Source organism: Phyllobates terribilis, unplaced genomic scaffold (genome assembly GCF_046119375.1).
Source record: "Phyllobates terribilis strain yellow unplaced genomic scaffold, ASM4611937v1 Scaffold_11__3_contigs__length_659146591, whole genome shotgun sequence".
NCBI classification, from domain to species: domain Eukaryota; kingdom Metazoa; phylum Chordata; class Amphibia; order Anura; family Dendrobatidae; genus Phyllobates; species Phyllobates terribilis.
The window spans coordinates 184,240,891-184,264,279 of NW_027362771.1; the positions used below are offsets into that span (position 1 = coordinate 184,240,891).

Below are 23,389 nucleotides of genomic sequence, written 5' to 3' on the forward strand. Positions count from 1 at the left end.
AAATTATTAAAGACTTTTTACCTTCTGCTATGTCTAGCCTTCTTGAAGCAGAAATGGTATTAGTGGTTCCCCCAGAAGAAGAAGCATTTAATTTTTTCAGGGAATCTGCTGTGGTATTAAAGCGGTTGTCTGGGCTTTCTGTATAATTTGTGTGTATCTAGGCTACAAAATGCTGACTGTTTGTAATATACTCTGTCAGTATTCTGCATGGTGTCCTAGGTATCACACCTAGTCATGTGAGCCGCTCTCTTGATTCTGGAGGAGCTGCTCACTCCTTGTATGGCAGAGTCTAGTCAGTGAGGTTGCAACAGGCACCACCCCTAGTCTCTGCCAGACCCTCCCCCTCCTCCTGCTCCAGCCTCAGGAAGGAAAAGGCTTCTACATAGGTGAGTATAATGTGCTGTGTATATCCATCCATCACAGTATACTGACGTTCTGCAGCAGCTGAAGTGTATTATGTTGTATGTATGTATGTACACATCACCATAGACTGAGGTTCTGCAGCAGCTGAGGTGTATTATGTGGTATATATGTGGAGTGCAGCGATTGTGCTGCTTTCCACAGGTGAGGACACTGCTGTTATGTTCAATTCTGGAGTAGGCGGGCAGAGGGCGGTGCTGTATACTGAGGCTGGGCGGTGCCAGCTCTGTCTGTGAGGTTAGATAATACAGCACAGGGAGCTTTCAATTTTGGTAGTGCCACAGGTAATGAAATGAATCTCAGGAGGAACGAAAGGCAGAAACAAAAAAATTTATAGGGGTGTTGTATATTACAATACTGCATAAATTACCGTATATACTTGAGTATAAGCCGAGGTACCTAATTTTACCACCAAAAAACGGGAAAACTTATTGACTCGAGTATAAGCCTAGGGTGGGAAATGCAGCTGCTACTGGTAAATTTCCCCATCCTGATACACATTGCTTCCTCATCCCCAATCCTGGTATGTATGGCCCCCTGATCCCCCCCACAATCCTGGTATGATTGGCCCACCCTCCCCCAATCCTGGGATGCATGGCCCCATCACTGCACACATAAAAAAATAAACACTTATACTCGCCTTCCTTCCTCACCTCTGCTGCAGGAGGTCATGTCAGCATCTGAGCAGCGCTGCCATGCGCTCTCAGACGTGAGCTGCCGGCATATTCACTCCTCAACACGCCGGGACTATAGTTGCGTGGAGATGAGTGAATATGCATTTTCTTTAGTAGCGGGCACTGTCAGCAGGAGCCTGTGGCTCATTGCTCCTCCTCGCCCACTACTAAAGAGAATGAATATTCATTCTTTTGCACGCCCATGGGAGTGGAGAAGAGGGAATATTCATTTCCCTTTAGCAATGGGCCCACATGGTAGTTGCAGCAGCGGCTACTGCGTGTGCCCTGTTCCTCCACTGCTGCAACCCCACCCCCACTATCCACCAAAGGAATTTCTATATACTCGAGTATTTACCAGAGTATAAGCCGAGGGGGGCTTTTTCAGCACAAAAAAATGTGCTGAAAAACTCTGCTTATACTCAAGTATATATTGTAGCTTGAAAAAAAAATTGGATTTCGTGGTCGGACAACTTCTGTATGGAATGGAAATTCTGAAAAGTGAAACTTGTGCTTTTATTTTTCGGTTGTACATGTGTCCACATGATTATGGGGCAGCCATCTTGTCTGAGCTACTGCTCTTAACAGCATTTCATATATATGCTTTTCGGCACCCTATTTTGCTACAGTAGGGTGTTGTGGGCAGATCTGACCTGTGCAGTGAGGAGGAGATCTGTGACAATTGCTTATTATGAATTGTGGGCTCCTGTAGTAACTCAATGTAGGTGGTACTTTCCATTGTTCTGTCTGTGATAATGATATGACTGCTGAAAAGTAGACTCTACCGAACAATAAGTGTGCGGCTATGATGGCGCCTAGAGGTCGGAGTGACAGTGGGTATAATGTCCCACCTCCTGCCCTTAGTGTTGGTCAGTTCTCTGCTGCGGAGCGCTAGTCTTCAGCGTGACTTCCTAGCTTATGGCATATTTCACCTCATTTGCTTTAGGTGAAGTTGTGTACGTTTTCTGATTGCTGGAATGCCGTCCAGTCACATTCTTCTATGTATGTGGTTCTAACAATTGCAAAAAGAACTTCGGCACTCCATACATGAAAATATAAGAAATATTGTATCTGGACTAGTGTCACTTTGAAAAATGAAGGTTTTTTGCGCATAATTTGGCCAATTTATGTGTGCCCATCAACCATGACAAGGTCACCTTCGTATGATGGGAAACTACGCTACACTACCACTGGATATGCCACTCTTGGGCTGTAAGCCTGTATGGACAATATGTCTCTGCTTGGGCTTTTAACCTACAATGTATGGGCTGGTAGAGCTAGTTAAAACCACCTGTGACTGAATGGGAGGGACACATGGTCAGAAAAAAGGCTGTCAAACTTCTAATAGTGTGAACACGTACCTGCTGCAATGCTCTGTGGTTCTAACAAGCCATTACTATATGATGAGGCTTGTGGAGTATGTCCTGCACTTCTTCTATGGCTTGAATATCTCCTGTAGTAAGAATGATTGACGTGAGTGTCAGTGTGATGTGGTATACTTATACACATGCAGGCCTCATTCTCCCACAGGCCAGTGTGCATAAGCAGTTATGCCTTTGGCGACCAATCAAATTCTAGATATTTTTCATTGGGGAGGGGTAGAACCAATTTGAAACGTATAACATTGGTGTGTTTTAACTTTTGGCCTTTCTGCAGAACTAAAGCTTGTAGTAAATATTAGGCAGCTGGAACCTCCTTCAGTCCGTGGTGTAAGATCTTCATCTGGATTACAGTGCCGCAGTATGTGATTATGTATTTACTAGATGGTGGCCCAATTCTAACGCATCGGGTATTCTAGAATATGTATGCGGCTGACCAGGCGCGACTAATCAGCGAAGCAGTGTTTAAATGGGTTGTGCACTACTTTAAATTAACCCCCCAATGTATCCCCCCGGGGCCCCTAATGAATTTTGTAATTACGTCATGTTGCCAATACTGCTTGTGACAACATCGCTGACCACGCGGCAAGTGTGAAGGGAGGACCGGGGAGCGAGGCCGCCGGTCGGGGTACTTCTGCTGCGAGCAGCCGGGAGATGACCTTCTAGCACCGGTCATCTCCCGGCTGCGTCGCCGCTGATCTCCCGACGGTGGCCTTCGTCCTGGCCGCGACCAATCAGCAAACAGTGTTAGTGAGGACCGGGGAGCGGCGCTGCCTGTGTGGGTACTTCCGCTGCGAGCAACCGGGAGATGAACGGCTAGTGACGGCCATCTCCCGGCTGCATCGCCGCTGACCTCCATGCGGCTACCGTCGGGAGATCAGCAGCTAGGGCCGCTGATCTCCCGACGGCAAGTGTGAAGGGAGGACCAGGGAGCGGTGCCGCCTAGGCCGCAGGTCAGAGTACTTCTGCTGCGAGCAGCCGGGAGATGACTGGCTAGTGCCGGTCATCTCCCGGCTGCATCGCCGCTGACCTCCGTGCGGCAGATGAGCCGCTAACGGCCGCCATCTTGTTCTGAAATCCCGTGTCGCTGATTGGCCGCGGCCAGATCAATCAGCGACGCGGGATTTCCTGGACGGACGGACAGACAGACGGGATAAGCTGATTATATAGTAGATGTAGGAAACATCCAGCCTGGTGCGCTTAACTAAGTGGGCAGCACGGTGGCTCAGTGGTTAGCATTGCAGCCCTGGGGTCCTGGGTTCACATCCCACCAAGGACAACACAAGGAGTTTGTATGTTCTCCCCATGTTTGTGTGGGTTTCCTCTGAGTTCTCCGGTTTCCTCCCACACGCCAAAGACATACTGATAGGGAATGTAGATTGTGAGCCCCAATGGGAAATTAAATTCCGCAGTGGCAAGAACGCTGCAGAAACGCTTTAAAAACGCATGGTAGAAGGTCTGCCATGTTCCCCAATGATAATCTGCATGTGCTGTGCACATGCTGCGGACATTTCCGCTGTGGATTATCATTGTGGAAAAAAACGCAGCACTACCAATTATTTTGCGGAAGTGCTGCGCTTTCGCTGCCATTGACTTGTATTAGAACGCGCCAATTCCGCAAGACTGCATCTGTACTTGCGTAATTGGTGCGTTCTAATGTGCGGATTGTTCCCGGGTGTGGAGGACAAGAGACTCTCCTCCACACCCAGGTGCCATTAAAAGCTGTAAACAATAATAATAATAATAAAAAAAATAAAGATTATATTCACCTTCCGACGGACCCCAGACTTCTTCTCTGTGCTTGCGGGCAGATCTGTAGGACCTGCGGTGACCTCAGTTATGTGACAGCAGGTCCTTCAGTACAGCTTACCGTGATCTGCCGGGAGCCAGCACAGGAGCACAGCAAGACTGCAGGGGCCATCGGAAGGTAAGTATAGATTCATTTTTTATTTTTTGACATTCTTTGGGGTCACACTATATAAATCCATGCGGTTTGCATGGATTTATATAGTGTGACCGAGTTGTCAAGCACTTTCCAAGTGATGCTAAAATCGCTTGGAAAGCGCTTGACAACCCGCATGCGGAAATGCATGTGAAGAACGCTTCACATCCGCATGTCCCTGGCAGGAAAACGCATGTATAATCCGCAAGTACAATCCGCATGCGGTTTATATGCCAGGGAGATGCAGAAACGCTCAGGAAAAAATCCTGAGTATATCTGCATCGTGGGCACATAGCCTAAAAGAAATAAAGAAAATAAATTAAGCTTAGTTTTTTGTGACCAAACTACAAATCTGTCACCAAAAGGTTTTTGCCACCTAATCTGAGAGCAGCATGATATACATTGAGACCGATTCCAGTGATGTCCGTTACTGTGCGGCTTCCTGTAGGTTTGATAATCTCCTGCGGACAATAGTGATTTTATCACTGGAGGACTAGTAAACATGCTATATTTTGTCTGTCATGAGCTGTTTATAACACATTCCCCATCACTGATTGGCAGCTTTTTGCCTATGCACAGTGTACACAAAGCTATCAGTGGTGTGGGTGGAGTTAAACAGAGAACTGGTAGATCTGCAGCAAATACAGGGATTTTATCAAAACAGCAAGGAGCCCAGTAAGTGGTACTTTGCTGTAATCAGGATCTCTCTCCCTACTTCATGCTTCTTTCAGATGGGAAAGCAAAAACCTGGTGAAAAATTCCCTTCAACTTCAAATTTCATTATCTTCAGAAGAAATAGATTTCCTAAACCAACCATACTTTTTAATGCTACCTGAGAACTGTGCTTAAAATAAAACACTGGAGCGGTGCTTTATTTTTTATTGCTGCACTGGAGTGGTGATATTAGTCTAAGTTCCTTGCCCCTAGCCTTATATTTACCAGTCGTCGCCTTCATCTTTTATTACCTCCATTCTGGTTGTCTACTGCAGGTTGTGATCTACTGGATCACTGAGTGTTAGCTGGAGTGAGCCGGAGGTCACAACTCAGTGCAAGTCTATAAAAGCCAGGACGAGGCGCTCATTGTCTTAAAGGGGTGTTCCCATCTCCAAGATCCTATCCCAATATGTAGTAGGTGTGATAATATTAGCAAGTACCTCCAATTACAAATTTAGTATAGTTCTTCTGATTAGCTGTGTCACTTACCCCATGTGCAAAGCATTGCAGTAGCTTAGGTATCCATGGTTACGACCACTCATATAGTGATAGCTGTTAATGGTTGTAACCTTGGATACTTAAGCTACTGCAATGCCCTGCACATGGGGTAAGCTAAGCAGCATGGTGAATCAGAAGAACTATACTACATTTCTAATTGGAAGTATTTGCTGTTATTACACCTACATATTTGGATAGGATTTTGGAGATGGGAATATCCCTTTAAATTGAGAGCTTGTGACCATTACCTCTGACGGTCAGTCAGAAGTTGTGATCACAAGATGGCGGTGTGGGACTGGAGCGATGCCAGGAAGAGCTAAAGACAGCGTCTGGTAAGTATAATACTAGGGGACTTTAGATTTGTAGCACCATTCCAGCTCGCAAACATAAAAACAAACGCTGGAGTGGTGCTTTAATCTGTGATAGAGCAGCTTCAGGAAGTGAGTTGAGGATTTCACTGTTTCTCTTCAAGTAGCAAAAACCTGGTGACCAAAGCTCTTTACATGATCTCCAATTGGGAAGAACTAAGGAAATAAAAGAAAATGTTACTTTTTCTGGAGTGGCACGGATATTCAGACAGCGCTGCAGGTCATGTGATGGGAGAAAGAAATGCTTAGAAATACTGGACGTGTGCAGTGCCTCCGATGGGCGTCCACCAATATCCACACTGGATACACAAGTTCAGGATGTATTGGGCTGTCGGGATACCTAGTTGCTGTACCACCTCATCGTTCCCTTCTAGTTGGTATAATATTCAAAGTGGACGTCATGTTAGACCCCCTCCCATTGGCAGGGAAATGCTCCTATGAATTTACACTAAACATCCATTAACCTCTTTTCACCTATTGGAGGTGCCCTTTTGCCTGGTGTTAGGCCTTAATTCAGTTTACATTAGTTCCTGCTTACAAAAGCATGCTTGACACTGTTTGCCAAAAACTTCAAAATGACAGTACTGTGAATCACAAATTAATAAAACTTAAGAGCAAAACAAATTTACTCTTTAAACATTTCTTTTTGTTAATTCTTTCATCCAATTCTTGTCTTTTATGGCCAAAGTAAGGAAAAACTTGTGAAACAGAAGAGTTTTTCCTCATTCTTCCTCTGATGTCTGTAGGCTCTAGTAGGTAACTCCCCTAATGTGCTCCCCCATGATTGAAGGCACTAGTAAGCGACCCCCTCCTCCTACCCCCCACCACCTCAATGATGTCTGTAGCCTTCAGTAGATGACCACTTTCTCCCCAACTCAATAATGGATTAGGGTTGGCTTAATAGGGGAACCTAATGCCATTTTAAGATGATAGCTCTACTTTTTTAAATTGGCTATGTTAGAAAAGTGAAAGGCCGCCAAATGTTTTTGGAGCACTGATTTCTATTACAGGCCTCATGGTTGTCTAAGGGTTGTTTTAAAGTAACCCATCAATCAAAACTAGTCTTTATAAGAGGCTACTTTATAAGAAAGAAAATAATTTTTGGTGGTTTTCTAATTTTCTAGGTTATGTCTGTTATGTCTTGTTTTATATTCTGCTTGGGAACAGATAACTTTTTTTTTCTGCATTACTGAAAAAATGGCTACAGGGATTTTTCTTTTTTCCAACTACAGGCTTGCATTGATGATAACCTTGAGATGGTCAAGTTTCTTGTGGAGAATGGAGCCAGTATTAATCAACCAGATAATGAAGGCTGGATCCCACTGCACGCTGCTTCTTCCTGTGGATATATTGACATAGCAGAGTAAGTTATGCACCCTAAAATTAAGAATGTGAGCGACACCATATTAATAAGCCTTTGTTCACATCTGCATTGTGGCTTTAGTCATCTATTTTGTATGTTAAAAAAATGGCATTTCCTTTAACTATTTCTTGACTGCCCATAGACTTTATTGGGCCAGACAGTCTACACTTTTCTCTGTGCTAACATTTGAAAATGCTGCTGCATAGTAAATAGCTTGTAGAAGATTGTGTGCCTATGGGAAGCTGTCTGTCAGACACAGCCGGACTCCACAGAAAAAAGGTAAAGATGGTTTCTTACCTTGTTTGCCTTCCTGATCGCTGGTGTACACAAACCTTGTTTATACAGATTAGCAAGCACTGAAGGCTTCCTCCTCCTGATGGTGTAGGAAGTAGGAGCTGCTGGGGCCAGGAGACCCGTCAGCTTTGCTATGTAGCCTGGAAGGTGAATTTCTCCTGCAGCTGGGGCTAATAAAGCAGTACCAGTTACAGGGTAAAACGGCAATCAAAATAATGTATTATGTTCAAATGCCCTCCTTGTGTCAAATAAGTGGAAAAAAATAAAACTGAAAAAAGCCCAATTTATAAATATGGAAACCAACTACAATTTTTTTGTTTTTTCAGCTGTACTTTAATGTTTAAAAAAAAAAAAAAAGGGTGGAAAAATAAACATCCATTTCCTTTTTTACCCCAACATCTGCATCAAAAAATGTCAATCATTTGACACCTCTGACTGAAAGTTGGAGGCGGCTGGGAGGATTAAAGTTCATTTCCGCTCAGCAGCTGGGTTGTCAGTGCGGTGGCTACAACCTGCAGGTTAATAGCATTTTTTCACATGACAGGTTCCCTTTTGCGCAATATTGTGTACATTATGGTGATTTTGGGGGGTGATTTCTTGTGGAGAGGGCTCAAGAGCTGAGTTCCCGCCACACATAGCAGATACTGGATATATTAAGTGTCTATCTCTAACAGATGCTGCTGGAGATAAGGTCAGACTGCAGCTTTTTAAAGCACTCATCCAGCAGGGACTTTTTTAGCTGGAGTGGTGCTTCTAATCTGAGGTCCCTGACCCTAGTCTTATACGCATCTGCCAGCATCTTCACCTATTATAACCACTGCTCCCATTGGACTCCAGCAGTTTGTGACCTGCCAGATAACTCAAGTGTTTCATGGAGTGAGCCAGGGATCACAACTCCAATACAATCTGAGAGCCTCGTTCTTCTGGCTCCCAGACTTGCATTGAGAGCTCGTGGCATAACTTCTGACTTTTGGCCAGTCAGAAGCTGCTCTCACATCACAAGATGGCGCTGCAGGACCGGAGTGGCGCCAAAAAAAAAAAGGTGCAGACTCCGATGGGGGGAGTATGAGGTTACGGCCCCACTATCAGTATTCGGTTAGTATTTTTTCTCAGAAGTGGGCGCCAAAACCAGGAGTGGGTGATAAATGCAGAATTGGTGACTTGTTTCTATTATACTTTTCCTCTGATTGTTCTTCACCTGGTTTTGGCTCCCACTTCTGCGACATGCTGACCAAATACGGATAGTGGGGCTCTGGCGTAAGACTGGGGCCAGTAACCTTACATTAGAAGCACCACTCCAGGGCTGGGAGAAAATACATTGGAGTGTGCTTTAACCATTTAGTGTGCTGTCAATATCTTGGCAGCAGCATTTAAATGGACTGCACTGCTGCTTGCATTTACCAGCTCCCTGTGACAGAATCGTGGGCAGTCGATGGGTTACTATTGCAGACGGGGACCTGCTCAGCCATATGCAGCTCTTCAAAGGAGCTACAGATATACACTATGGACTGCAAAACTGTGGTGTAGTATAAGTGATTGGACAAATTGCAGGTTCAAGTCCCATAAGGGGATTAAAAAAAAGAGATCAAAGTACAAATCACACCCTTTGTCCCCCATTCAAAGTATAGAAATAAATATATAAACATATTTGGCATTGCCGTGCTCAAAATTATCTGTCCTATCAAAATTTTAAATTAATTAACCTGATTTGGTAAATGCCATATAGCTAGTCAATCAAAATGCTGGAAATGTGTTTTTTTTTTGTTTCCATTCCTCCCTAAAATAAATAAACTGATCAAAACGTATATAGCTAAAAATGAAACCCAATAATCTTGGAGTATTGCAATACAAACACAAATTTTATTTATTGTATCAATTTCTGATTTTTTTTTTCTCCACTTAAATAAAAAAAAGGTCATAGATTTTTTTTTTTTTTCAGTAAAACGAATGACGTCTTTCAAAACTACAACTCTTCCCACAAAAAATAAGCCGGCTTACAGTTATCTATGTGGATGAAAAAGAAAAAAAAAAAACCCCGCAAAAAGGAAAATGGGCTATTACGATAATTTCCCGCAATTGGACAAACAGTTATGTCTTAGGAAAGGCACAAGAACTATTTATTATACACAGCCATGTTCCTGCTGAATGGGCTGATAAAAACATGTCCACTATATGGCATTGTCAATTCCGTAACAAATAAAATTTAAAAACCACTCCAGATTTAATTCTAATACTACAACTTGTACTGCAAACTACAAGTCCTCATACAGCTCCATCTATGGAAAATTAACGTTATGGGTGTCAGAATATGATGACCCCAAAAAAAAAAAGAAGTAATTTCTTGTGTAAAAGTGGCAAAACATGAATAAAACCTACATAAATTTAATATCGGTGTGATATCAACTCCCAGACTAGCATGAGCATTATACCAAATGGTGATTAGTGTTTCAAATAATAAATGAGCAAAAGGAATTTTTTTCTTTGAGTTGTTAAAAAGTGATCAAAAGACACATTATGCAAAATAACACTAATGAAAACTACAGCTTGTCCCACATAAAATAAGGCCTCATACAGCCGCACTGATGAAAAACCAAAACCATAGGATTTTTTCTTTTTGGAGTATTAAAACTCATCATTTTGTTATCGTCATATTTGTACCTGACCCGCAGAATAAAGTTTACACTTGTCACATGACTAATCGCGTAACATTTAAAATGCAAAAAAAGAACAGTGGCAAAATATACTTTTTCAATTCTTTCCCGTAAAGTTACTAAGTTTTAATTTCTATGAACCCCCAAGATGATGCCACTGAGAAATTACAACTCATTCTGAAAAAAAAAAAAGCCCTTATGTCTCTCAAAAATGTTATGAGTCCTGGAATGCAACTATAGATAAGTGGAAAAAATGGCCTGGTTTAAAGGCTAAAACTGACTGTGACGCCAAGGGATTAAAGCGGTTGTCCGGGCTAATGGTATGGATGACCTTTCCTTATCACTTGCTCCCGCCATTGCCAGAGCCGCAGCTCTGCCCCAAAAATTGATGCTCATCTGTATAGTGAATGAGACCTTTTAATTTTTTTACTTTTTTTTTTTCTTTTTTCTTCCACATTTGTAAGTTGAAGTCGCCCCAAATCAGGCCAGATATTTAGAGAGATATTAATTGGTAACTATCTTAGCTTTGTTTAATGTCTAGTAAATCCTTCTGTCTTGCAGATATTTAATTAGCCAAGGAGCAAATGTAGGAGCAGTGAATAGTGAAAGTGACACTCCATTAGACATTGCTGAAGAAGAGGCAATGGAAGAACTGCTTCAGAATGAAGTGAATCGTCAAGGTACTAAACAATATGTCTACACTTCTATTTCAATATGTTTACGGTGTATAGATTTACTGATGTGCAATGTGCTGATCAAAACCCTCAGACACAAAGTAGACCCTGGAACAATACCTGAAGTGCAGTTTAATATATTTTCTGTTAATCTTGGGGGTTGTCTGAAACTTTACAACTTTTTGGACGTTTAACAGGAACCTGTCACATCCAGAATCACTTTTTTTGGCTACAGATATTGGGATCATCTGGAGGTAAATGGCGTTTCCCATGTAGCTGATTTACTGGAACAGCAGCTACAGGGAGAAAATGAAGTGATATTCTCCTTGCAGTCACGCTCTACAAGTCATCAGGGCGATGCAGCGAGCGGTTAGTCCCTGCTCATTACACATTGAGTGCACTGCAAACACTTCCTGACACTGACAATCTGCTCGGCACACATACACTGCAGAGCAGGCTGTCAATGCTTACAGTGCACTCACTGTATGGTCAATGGAAAAATGGTTACGTTTCTGTGATAATGGCAACACAAACCAGATATTTTTCCCAAATACTTTTATGTTTATAATCATTTTCCAAGCATTAAATTCTAAAAGGTTACCAGGTCATACAGAAAAAACTAAACCCAAACAAAAATGGTTGATTCTCGTTGTTCTTTCACCCCTTTGATTCCTGAGCAGGGGGGTGCCATAATAAGTGTGTAATAGCAATTTTCAGAAGCGGGAGCGTCTTGCTTAGTAAATCAAATTTACATCTTGAATAAAATGAAAGCTTGTATTTTGTGGTATTGATTAGATCAATTCACTTCTACTTGCGAGACAGCCCTGTTTTATTGTAGACATTTAGGACTGGTCCCTTTAAGTTACTGCACTGGCAACTAATTGACTTACAATATGGACATTAAAATATTAAGATTTGAGTCCTCAGTGGTTGATGCCTTTTTAATGATGGAGTGAAAAGATGGTAACAAATCGTAAGCTTTCGAGACTACGCAGGTCTCCATCAGGCATAGTAAAAGACAAAATCTGAAGAGTCAAATATTTATACACAACAGGGCACAGGAATAATGTAATATATAAAACAAGTAATGTGAAGAAGAAATATCAGTATGGGATAGGGAGAAACAGATGTGGCCGTAAATATTGGAATAGTTCATAGATAAGGAGTGTGAAAGTTTTATTATCCTGTGATTGAGGTCTGGTCCATAGTTGTGATGCCCCCAGTAAAAAAAAAAAAAAATCGTGGCTAACCTAATTAACGCTGCTCTTCTGTCCCATTGTTTTAGGAATCAGTGGGTTGTCTTAAGTACTCAGAGCCCAACCAATTAAAACTTTTCCACAGAGATATTAAAGAGCACCTAACAAACTAGTAAATAAATATTTAACGGATATGATTAATCTACTTAACGGTTTCATAATTTCCTGATAATGGTTGCAGTATGTAGTCGCCTCCAGTTGGTCAAGAGGGTGTAACCCCCTTTCCAGAAATTCTGTGGAACTAGTCCGATATTAAAGTGTCATACAGCCCCAATGATGAGTCTAATCACCCAAATAGCATAATAGTTCCCTCTGACAGCGTGAAGCCAGCTCTAACTTGTGAACCTTCATGGTGGCCATCTTTTGGTGTGACTGATCCGTTACGACTATTGGTCCCACTGGCATAGCGTTTTTATGGCATGTTCTAATATAAGGATCCTGATTTAACCCCTCAATCTGTGCACCAAATTGTAAGCAATCAGGGTTTGTCTTCCATCCTCATCCCCAATGAAGGCATCTTGCCTGATTTCTGATCAGTTTGAGGTTATGACAAAAGTATATTGGCTGGCCCCGGAGACAGCAAAAGTATCTCCACGTTGTCTATTGTCCAGTTCATCAGCACTGAGAATATCAATCTAAATTTTCAATTTCTTTACAGTAGATGTCATATTGTTTGACTCCTTTGCTTTTGAAGTCATGGATTGCTCAACAGTGAGTAAATCCCAAAGGATGTGCAGTTGACATCAGAGTAAACCTAATGTTTTTTTATTTCTGGAACATCTTTTGCAAGGCCATAAAATAAAATGACATAATGTGCAGCATACTGTACACATTTCCTTGAAGGGGAAAAAGCATTAAACAGAACTTGAAACAGTAATGTGTCACTCGTCCGCAATCCCTTTTATGTTATCATTTTTACATTTATTTCAGTTGGAGCATCTTATCTTTTAACTCCTGCATTGTGCTGTTAATGGGTGCATGTTCTAGCTGTGATTGAACACACATGTGACACGTGGTCGTCTGAATGAGGCTTATTTTTAAAGGGACAAGTTAAAAATGCAGTTTGGACTCATATAGGCCCTGACCACTTGATGATTCTGGAGATTTTATATATAGATTTAAAAGATTTAGTGGCAATGATCACCATCACTAAAGGGGAAAGCAATACAAATGAGAAAATGAGAGAAGATAACATATAATTTAAAGTGTAACATAAATTTTTTTTTTTCTTTTCAGCTGCAAGAAAGGTTAAAATGCCCCTTTTTTAATATATATTCAATTAACAAATTTGGCTGTAGATGCAACTTGCATAAGGTTGTGTTCACACTGACGCAAGGCTTGGTTTTACCAGTTGTCAGTTACTTTTAGTTGCACAGAATATATATATATGTCCACTGTTCTGTTATCTGTTACATATAAAACAATTTGTTTGCAATGTATTGAATATAATGTAATACTTTGTGTATTGAGCAGGTATTGATGTTGAAGCTGCTAGGAAAGAGGAAGAGCGGATCATGCTTCGAGATGCGAGACAATGGCTGAACAGCGGGCAGATCAATGATATGCGGCATACAAAATCTGGTGGCACAGCTCTGCATGTAGCAGCCGCCAAAGGTTACACTGAAGTTTTAAAGTAAGTATTTATAGCCAAAGGATGTCGTAATACACCATACTTGTACTATTGGATTTTCCTATTTTCACATGTAATTCCCTGAGACTTATTGACCACAATAAGATTAAAAATGAATCACTTCTTTGTTTGCAGGCTTTTAATTCAAGCCGGTTATGATATTAATGTTAAGGATTATGATGGTTGGACGCCACTTCATGCTGCAGCTCACTGGGGTAAAGAAGAGGCTTCTAGGATCCTTGTGGAAAATCTGTGTGATATGGATGCTGTCAACAAAGTGGTAGGTGATTCATGTGATCAGGAGCTCCGGTGTAATGTCAGTGCTTCCACTTTTGGCAGTTCTGTACATGCCCTTTTGAGCCTTCTGTTTGGGAAAGATTTACAGACTTATTCCTCTGACCTTTGCAGCTATATACCCATATTGTGACATACGTTGCCCATTATAGAAGCCCTCCCATTAAGTTTGGTTTCATTTAATATATGTAGTTAGTGTGGTAATATATTCACTTACTCCCGCCTTCTCCGACATCCAGGGGTGTTCGGCTCCTTTTCGTAGTGACCTCACCGCTCTTCAGACTCTCCATAGGCTTACATTGTAAAAGCCACTTCCAGGTCACGCAGAGCTCAGCGTGGCCCGGAGAGTTGTAAGAGCGGTGATGTCACTGAGAAGAGGGGAAGAACCGGCACTGGATCTGGAATAAGTCGCCAGTAGGCCAGTATAATAATGCACTCACACTTACATGCACATATGCACAGATTTAATGAAAAAATAACTTCATGGGAGGGTTTCTTTAACCCCTTCACTTATGGCTAGTTTTATAGCATAAACAGTGTGCTGTGCTTTCCTATACTGTTGAACAATGTGCATAGAAATACTGCCCTGTGTTGTGAGTGGAGCCCTATTTCTGCCTTTAATGTGTACACTTGCACCTTTTCCAGCCTATACAGCAAACTTGGGGCTCCAAGGCAGTGTGCAGAGCCTTGCTTCTGTTATTTTCATGTATTCTGAAATGGTCTGATGCCTGCACTAAGTAAACATATGGGAAGTGGTTGTCTATGTCTAGCGGTCTTAAATATATTTGGTACTTTGCATATAATGTCACTTGTCAGTTTTTTTGACGTACAAGAAAAACGGACTCTGTTTTATCAGTTATTTTCAATTAGGAGAAAGTGGGAAAACTTTTTTTTTTTCTCATATCAGTCAGTGGAAAACTGACAGCACATGGATGGCATCTAAGTGCTGATTTTTTTTTTTTACAGGCCCAAAGACTTTCATTGTAGAGTTTGATCCAACATTTAAATCCGTATCGGACATATCTCCGCAATTTTGCATGTACCCCTCAGTCCGCAAAAAAATCAGACGTGTAAACATCCCCGTGGACTGTCATAGGTATGGGTGCCGTTCTTGAAAAAAACGGATAGCACTCATGCAAAAGACTGTATGAATGAGCCCTTACTGAGTTCTGTATGTCACCAACATTGACTTTAGTTGCTGCAGCAGATTAGGTTTTGCCTGCGTCTCATTAGTTATTCTAGAAATTCTTTGATCTACGTAGAAACACCTGCTTCTAGCTTCCAAATGATTTGAAATGATATTTTCTTGCAGGGTCAAACAGCGTGCGATGTTGCAGATGAAGATATTTTAGGATATTTGGAAGAACTTCAGAAGAAACAAAATCTGGTTAGTGCAGTACTTTCCAATATCACTTTCAGATTTTGATTTCTCTACCACCTTCTCCTGTTGCTACAATCTTTCTTTCTGTAATGGCAGTGGTTCTGTTAATCTTACTATTAAGATGCAGATTTGTGACCCACAGGGAGGGTATTGTTTTTATTCTGTGCTTATCTGGTCAGATAGGTTGGTTGTGTTCTCTTTAGGCTATGTGCCCACGTAGCGTTTTTGTAGCGTTTTTATGGCCGCGAAAACGCTTGTAAAACAGTCTGCCATTCAAAGCAATGTCAATTCTGATGTGCTGTGCACATGATGCGCTAATTTGCGACCCGAATTCGCATTGCGTTGCAAAATGCAGCATGACCATTTCTACTGCGATTACGCTGCAAATTCGCGGCCATTGAGGAATGTTGAAACGCAGCAAACCCGCAGGTATATGTGGATTTGCTTGTTTCAATTAAATTCAATGGCCGCGAATTTGCAGCGTAATTGCGGTGCGTGTGGTACCCAGGATGAAGAGGAGACTACAACTCCTCTTCATCCCGGCTACCACGCGGTGAAAAAAAGAAATAAAAAGTTAAAAATAAACCCTGTATATTCACCTCTCCGCCGGCCCCCAGTCTGCTCCCGGCCACGTCCTCTCTCTTCAGCGTCCCGCAGTGTACTGCAGGACCTGCGGTGACATCAATTAGTCACCTGATGGTCACGGGACCGCTGATGTCGGTGGTCAGGTGATGGTCGCGTGACCATCAGCTGACTAAATGACGTCACCGCAGGTCCTGACAGTACACTGCGGGACGCTGAAGAGAGACGACGCGGCCGGGAGCAGACTGGAGGAGACCGGAGAGCAGACCGGGGGCCGCCGGAGTGGTGAATATACAGGTTTTTTTTATTTTTAACGTTTTAATTCTCTTTTTTTTTTTTTTTTTTACTATAAATGCTGCATTTAAAGCATCAGTTGTTCACACATTATAAATCCATGCTGGTTGCATGGATTTATATTGTGTGACCAACTTGTCAAGCACTTTTCCAAGTGATGCTCAAAATCGCTTGGAAAACTGCTTGAAAAAACGCATGAAAAAAACTCTTCTCTCTGGCAGAAAACGCATGTAAATCTGCATGCATTTTTTTTTCTGCCAGAGAGGCAAAAACGCTCTGCATCAAATCTGCTACGTGGGCACATAGCCTAAGAATGACTTAAATGAATCACTATTATGTCTTATTTTTAAAACAAGCGTTTTAGTTTTGGTGCATGTTGCTTTAACCCCTTTACAGCCCATGACGTATTAATACGCGTCAGTGCCCTGGGCTTTATGAGCCTGACCCGTATTAGTACGTCATCGCGATCGCAGCCGGGTGTCAGCTGATTGTCACAGCTGACACCCGGTACTATGTGCAGGGAGCGGTTCCGCACCGCTCCCGGCACATTAACCCCCGCAATGCTGTGATTGAAGTCGATCGCAGCATTGCGGTGGCAAGGGGAGGTGATCGGTATACTCACCTCCTCTTCCGGCCTCCAGCGCTGTCTGCCGCGGCTTCCCGGGTGTTGCCATGATGACCCGATGTTGTCATGACAACATCCGGGTTACCAGGCAGCAGGAACATTGTTTGGTCATGCGCAGTGCACGATCACACAATGTTCTCACTGTGCAGCGCTGACTGCCTGCATAGCACAGGGATGGTGCTTCAGAGTGGGACAAAGTAAAAACTTTCAAAGTGAAAAAAAAAAAAAAAATTGTAAAAATATAAAAAATAAAAATAAAAAAAATAATCCACCAAAAATAAAAATATAATGCACCCATCAATAAATATTATGAAAAAAAAGCAAACAAACAATAAAAGTACACGTATTTGGTATCGCCGCGTCCGGAACGACCTGACCTATAAAACTGTCCCACTAGTTAACCCCTTCAGTGAACACGGTAAAAAAAATAAATAAAAAACAAAGCAAAAAACAATGCTTTGTCATCATACCGCCAAACAAAAAATGGAATAACACGCGATCAAAAAGACTAATATAAATAAAAATGGTACCGCTGAAAACGTCATCTTGTCCCGCAAAAAACAAGCAGCCATACAGCTCCATCATCCGGGGGTTCCAAGTGCTCATTATGCATCTAGATGGGTGCCTTGGGGGGTCTAGTTTCCAAAATGGGGTCACTTGTGGGGGAGCTCCAATGTTTAGGCACACAGGGGCTCTCCAAACGCAACATGGTGTCCGCTAACAATTTGAGACGATTTTCCATTCAATTTGTTAGCGGACACCATGTCGCGTTTGGAGAGCCCCTGTGTGCCTAAACATTGGAGCTCCCCCACAAGTGACCCCATTTTGGAAACTAGACCCCCCAAGGCACCTATCTAGATGCATAGTGAGCACTTGGACCCCCAGGTGCTTCACAAATTGATTCGTAAAAATGAAAAAGTGGAAAAAAAAATACTATTTCATTTTTACGGATTAATTTGTGAAGCACCTGGGGGTTCAAAATGCTCACCACCCATCTAGAGAAGTTCCCAGGGGGGTCTAGTTTCCAAAATGGGGTCACTCGTGGGGGGTTTCCACTGTTTAGGCACATCAGGGGCTCTCCAAACACAACATGGTGTCCGCTAATTATTCAAGCAAATTTGCCGTGCGCCCAAACAGTGGTTTTTCCCCACACATGGGGTATCTGCGTGCCCAGGGGAAATTGCACAGCAAATAAAAAAAGTTGGGTCTAAAGTAACATTTTTGTGAAAAAAGTTAAATGTTCATTTTTTTTCTTCCGCATTCCAAAAATTCCTGTGAAGCACCTGAAGGGTTAATAAAGTTCTTGAATGTGGTTTTGAGCACCTTGAGGGGTGCAGTTTTTAGAATGGTGTCACTTTTGGGTATTTTCTGTCATAAAGACCTCTCAAAGTGACTTCAAATGTGATGTGGTCCCTAGAAAAATGGTTTTGTAAATTTTGTTGGAAAAATGAGAAATCGCTGGTCAACTTTTAACCCTTAGGCTATGTGCCCACTATGCAGAAATGAAGTAGAAAATTTCTGCAGCATTTCTGCATCTCCCTGGCAGAAAAAACGCATGCAGATTGTGCATGTGTTTTTCCTGCAGAATACATGCGGATTCACATGCTTACCCACATGCGTTAACGCATGTGTTTCCGCATGCGTACACTGACAAGCACTTTCCAAGCGATAGCATCACTTGGAAAGTGCTTGACAACTAGGTCACACTGTATAAATCCATGCAAAAGGCATGGATTTATATAGTGTGACCGTAAAAATAAAAAAATAAAGCTATACTTACCCCCCATCCCCCGCCGCGTGTGCTGTCGCGCTCGTCCTGGCTTCTTCCGGGTTGCTGGCATCTCACGAGACAGCCTGCGGTCACATGACCGCGACGTCATCTCAGGTCCTGGAAGGAGAAGCGCTGCACGGGCCGCCGGACAGGTGAATATAAACTTTATTTATTCTTTTTTTAGAGGTACAATGGTACCCAGGTCTGGATGAGAGTCTTCTCTCCTCCAGAACTGGGTACCATCCGCACATAGAGACGCATAGAATCCGCTTGTACAAATGTACAGACACGGATTATGTGCGTCTCAATGCAAGTCAATGGCGGCGCTTCCGCAAAATTAATGAACATGCTGCGGATTTATTTGTGCTGCAGAAGCTCTGCGGAAAAATCCGCAGCATGTGCATTGACATTGCGGAATGCCATTGGTGACCATGGGGTGCGGATTACCATGCGTTTTTGATGCGTTTCCGCTGCTTAAATTCCGCAGCGGAAACGCATGAAGAACGCATCGTGGGCACGCAGCCTTATAGCTCCATAACAGAAAAAAATTTTGGTTCCAAAATTGTGCTGATGTAAAGTAGACATGTGGGAAATGTTATTTATTACCTCTTTTGTGTGACATATCTCTCTGATTTAAGGGCATAAAAATTCAAATTTTGAAAATTGCAAAATCAAAATTTTCACCAAATTTCCATTTTTTTCACAAATAAACGCAAGTGATATCGAAGAAATTTTACCACAATTATGAAGTACAATATGTCATGAAAAAACAATCTCAGAATCAGGGGGATCCGTTGACGCGTTCCAGAGTAATTACCTCATAAAGTGACAGTGGTCAGAATTGTAAAAATTTGCCTGGTCATTAACGTGCAAACCACCTTGGGTTGTAAAGGGGTTAAAGAAGTTGTCCACTACTTAAACAACTCCTTGTCATACCCCACTCTTGGCCCTGATAAAATAAAAAAACCTTATACTCTCCTCCCGTGTTGTGACACGTGACTCCGGCGCCCAATCAGCACTGTTGTCGCTGTCCCCGCCTCCTCTCGAATTGAACATGAAGGGGGAAGTCAGAGATCAGCTGCAGCCTGGACTTCCTCTTCATGTTCGATTTGTCCGAAGGCGAAGACCTTTACGCCAGTCCTTGGAGCCCCACCACTGGAACAGTGCTGGCACGGGAGGTGAGTGTTGGCTTTTTTATTTCATCGGGGATGAACATTTAGATCAAAAAGGGGTTGTCCTAGTAGTGCCAAAGCAATTTTATTTTAGGGGAGTATAGGTATGGGGGAAAATAAATGACGTGTCTGTGCTCCTGGGTTATAAACATGCCTCTCCTGAATGCTGGGAAGAGATGCTCATCACAATGGCCACTTTCTGTTGCCTCTGATTTGCAACATGCTACTTTTGGTAGATTGGTATAAACATAATTCTTTAATGTGGTGGCTCTGCATTAGTAAACCTTTTGGATTTAATATCTTGTGAATCCTGAACAACCACAGGATGTTTAAAGAACAATAAAGATTTACTGTAATGGCTTCTTGTTTTGCCTTATTGTCTTACAGCTTCTTAGTGAAAAACAAGAGAAATCTCCTTTAATTGAATCCTCAACTACAGAAAACAACCAGTCACTGAAATCTCTGCAGAAGTAAGTATTTTCTGGGATTACTGTTCTATTGCCAATGTTTCACTCTACATTCTTAGTGGCCAGTCTCTTAGGCAAGGAGTGTGAGCCATTAGCAGGCTTTGTGCCTTAAAAGCCTAGAAATGCTGCCATGATGTGGGCCAGGTCTCTGACCAGCTTCAGCATCTGCGCTGCTTCTTTGCTACAAAGCCTCTTCTTGCAGAATGGCAGAGTCCTCAGTTCGGTCCAGCAGGTCCAAACTGTCAATCAGAAGTGCTCCACCCCTGGCAAGCAAGAAGTCAGGAGGCCATGGCTCCTGAGGGAAAAAAAGATGAGCAAACTCCTTTAATTTATTTTATAAAATGCCATGAATATTTAGGAATTGACCATTTTATGGGTCAATCATTTAAAGATTGGACCGTTTCCTTTCTTTTAAGTTCTGTGTTGCATGTTTAATGAATAGCATGAAGGTTGTACATGTGGCAGCTGCAGTCAGCCCCAAGACTTGACTACTTACTTTTATAATTCATATAGGATTTGGGTCAGACATTTTTGCAAAGTTAATTCTAATAGCCACATACAGTTATTGCAGCAAGGGTCAAAAACCTACTTCAAGCTTTACATTGAGCAAAGAAAGGGTAGAAAATGTAATATATGTCTATTACATTACACACTATTGTCATTCAAAGACTGTGGCTTATTTCAGTAACTAAACACTTGCTATTGATGTCATGCATTTATAGATTTGGAATAATTACCTAATATACAAAAAAATCTGTTCTTCTGGGATGTTCGTTTGAAAAAACAATTTACAATATTGTATAATTCCATCATGTAGTGTTATAAATTATTAGGGTGCTTTCACATTGCCATCTGTGTCCCTTTTGGGACATGCGTCCTAAAATTTCCGGCAAAACTGGGTCCGAACGTATGCTGTGACTGGGGCCATAAACCGCAATGGTGACGGCAAGGCTAACTTTTTTTTTTTTCAGGAGTGTGCTCCCACAGGAGGCGGACACTCAGACGTAGGCTGCTACATCTGCGTTTCCGCCTCCTGTGGGCGCACACTCCTGAAAAAAGAGCACAGCAAAGCGCACGTTCTCTTTGCCGTCACCATTGCAGTCTATGGCCCCCGTCACAGCATATGTCCAGATCCCGTTTTGCAAGGAATTTTAGAACGTATGCTCCCACGGGGACACAGAACGTAATGTGAAAGAACCCTTAACTGCACGACGATAAATAAATATGATCTTCTGCCTGTTGAAGAGAAGTCTGTCAGCACAAAATGACTGTCCAAACCCTTGACGTCCATAAACAATTTAGTGCACCTTCCCACTTATTTGCTTTTCATCTGTCGCTACCCTCCTGTTTTGTGATTGCAGCCAGAGAAGTGGAGAGATGGATGGGAATGTGCACTGATGCTACACAGAGGACTTGTTTTTAACTGTCATTTTGTTTGTTCACTTAGCAGACAAGGGGGCTAAATAGCCCAACTTTCTACCCCACTAGCCTTAATTCTTGTGCCTAAATGCATTCAGGACAAAAGAAACATGTATACTAAAGTGCGAGATGTGTTTTCTTGTAGCAAAGATACCTTAATTATTGAGCATGCAAAGACCATTTCGAGCATTGAGTCACTTGAGCAAGAAAAGGCAGATGAGGAGGATGAAGGAAAGAAAGATGAATCTAGTTGTTCCAGTGAGGAAGAGGAGGAGGAAGACTCTGAATCTGAAGCAGAAACAGGTAACTAAATGGGGAAAGTGCATCCTACATCTGTAAAGACTTCTGCTACTATATCCACTTTTAGATATTTATGAAATATTTATAAACTTAAAAAAATAAAATAAAATCTGAATTTCTATATTGCAAGAATTGATAGTGAAACCTCAAACGTAGGAAATTCTAGATGTCATGTTATCGATATTCTAAGGATATTTGAACCGGTCACTGGTATATTTACTATATTTTGTTAGGTCTAGGTGAAGCTCATTTCTACCCTGCAGCACTGACCTAAAATGTGTTGTGGCTACTCTTACTCTCCTGCCCATGTTTTTTTCAATAGTAAAGGGAAGATTAGCTGATCCTATACACTTCTGGTAGAGGATTATTACTTGGGGCAACAAGGACATACTGCCTGTTTAGATCATGCATATCTGATGCTTTTCTTTTATTTTGGCTTTTTTCTTACCATTGCAGATAAAGCTAAACAATCTGCAAATGCTCCGAACAATAGATCTCAAGTGACCAATGTAACTGCCCCTGTTTCCACTGTACCTTCTGGGCAAGTCACACCTACTTCACCAATAAAGAAGGTAAAGTATCTGCTCACAAGTAAATTTGTTTTTTTCCCAGCGTCTATTTTAAGGGCATGCTAGTTGGGCCTGCTTATATTACCTGTCCATCCCTTTAATTGGCACATTTACTCAAAGTATGATTAAATGACACGTTAAAGGCAAACTTGTGCTTGAGGCTGGTCAAGTAAGAGAATCTGTCACAGGGTAACAACTTCCTCTTGGCCCCATTTGAGTTAGTAGCATTTGATACTGATCTCATTGCAGAACCTGCTCCATTATCTGGGTCAAATCTGATAACAATCTACATCCCATGCATGTAAATGGGGGATACTGCAACTTGCTTCCATGTGACAGATTTCTCCCATGAAAAAGGGTAGCATGCTGCTTATTTCAGATGGAGATACAGATGATTAACCCTCCCCTGGGCTAATTACTGGGCTGAACTAATGCATGTACAGAAATGCATCCGCTGACAATCCACGGCAGAAACCGGAATGTCTGTCTCTGATTTCTTTGGAAATTCACACTGAATATTGAGCCGATGTGTAAATGAAGCAGCCCTATTTGGAAATCTCTTGACATAAGGTCTAACCACTTCAGATATAGCTCAGACAAATTCTGAGGCGTTATTTCTGTCTCGCCTATATACACACACACGCAACTCGGCTGA

At 42.1% G+C, this 23,389-nt stretch overlaps 1 protein-coding gene across 5 annotated transcripts in view; it reads left to right on the top strand.

Moving 5' to 3' along the window:
• Nucleotides 1-23,389, top strand: part of PPP1R12A (protein phosphatase 1 regulatory subunit 12A) — a 91,299-nt gene that overhangs the window by 22,086 nt on the left and 45,824 nt on the right. For all 5 annotated transcript variants that reach the window (XM_073651871.1, XM_073651875.1, XM_073651874.1 and 2 more), the window contains exons 2-9: nt 7,225-7,355; nt 10,862-10,980; nt 13,704-13,863; nt 13,996-14,140; nt 15,467-15,541; nt 20,367-20,449; nt 22,011-22,168; nt 22,622-22,737. In XM_073651871.1, the coding sequence (XP_073507972.1) occupies nt 7,225-7,355; nt 10,862-10,980; nt 13,704-13,863; nt 13,996-14,140; nt 15,467-15,541; nt 20,367-20,449; nt 22,011-22,168; nt 22,622-22,737 (987 nt within the window). The remainder of the gene's footprint in view (nt 1-7,224; nt 7,356-10,861; nt 10,981-13,703; nt 13,864-13,995; nt 14,141-15,466; nt 15,542-20,366; nt 20,450-22,010; nt 22,169-22,621; nt 22,738-23,389) is intronic.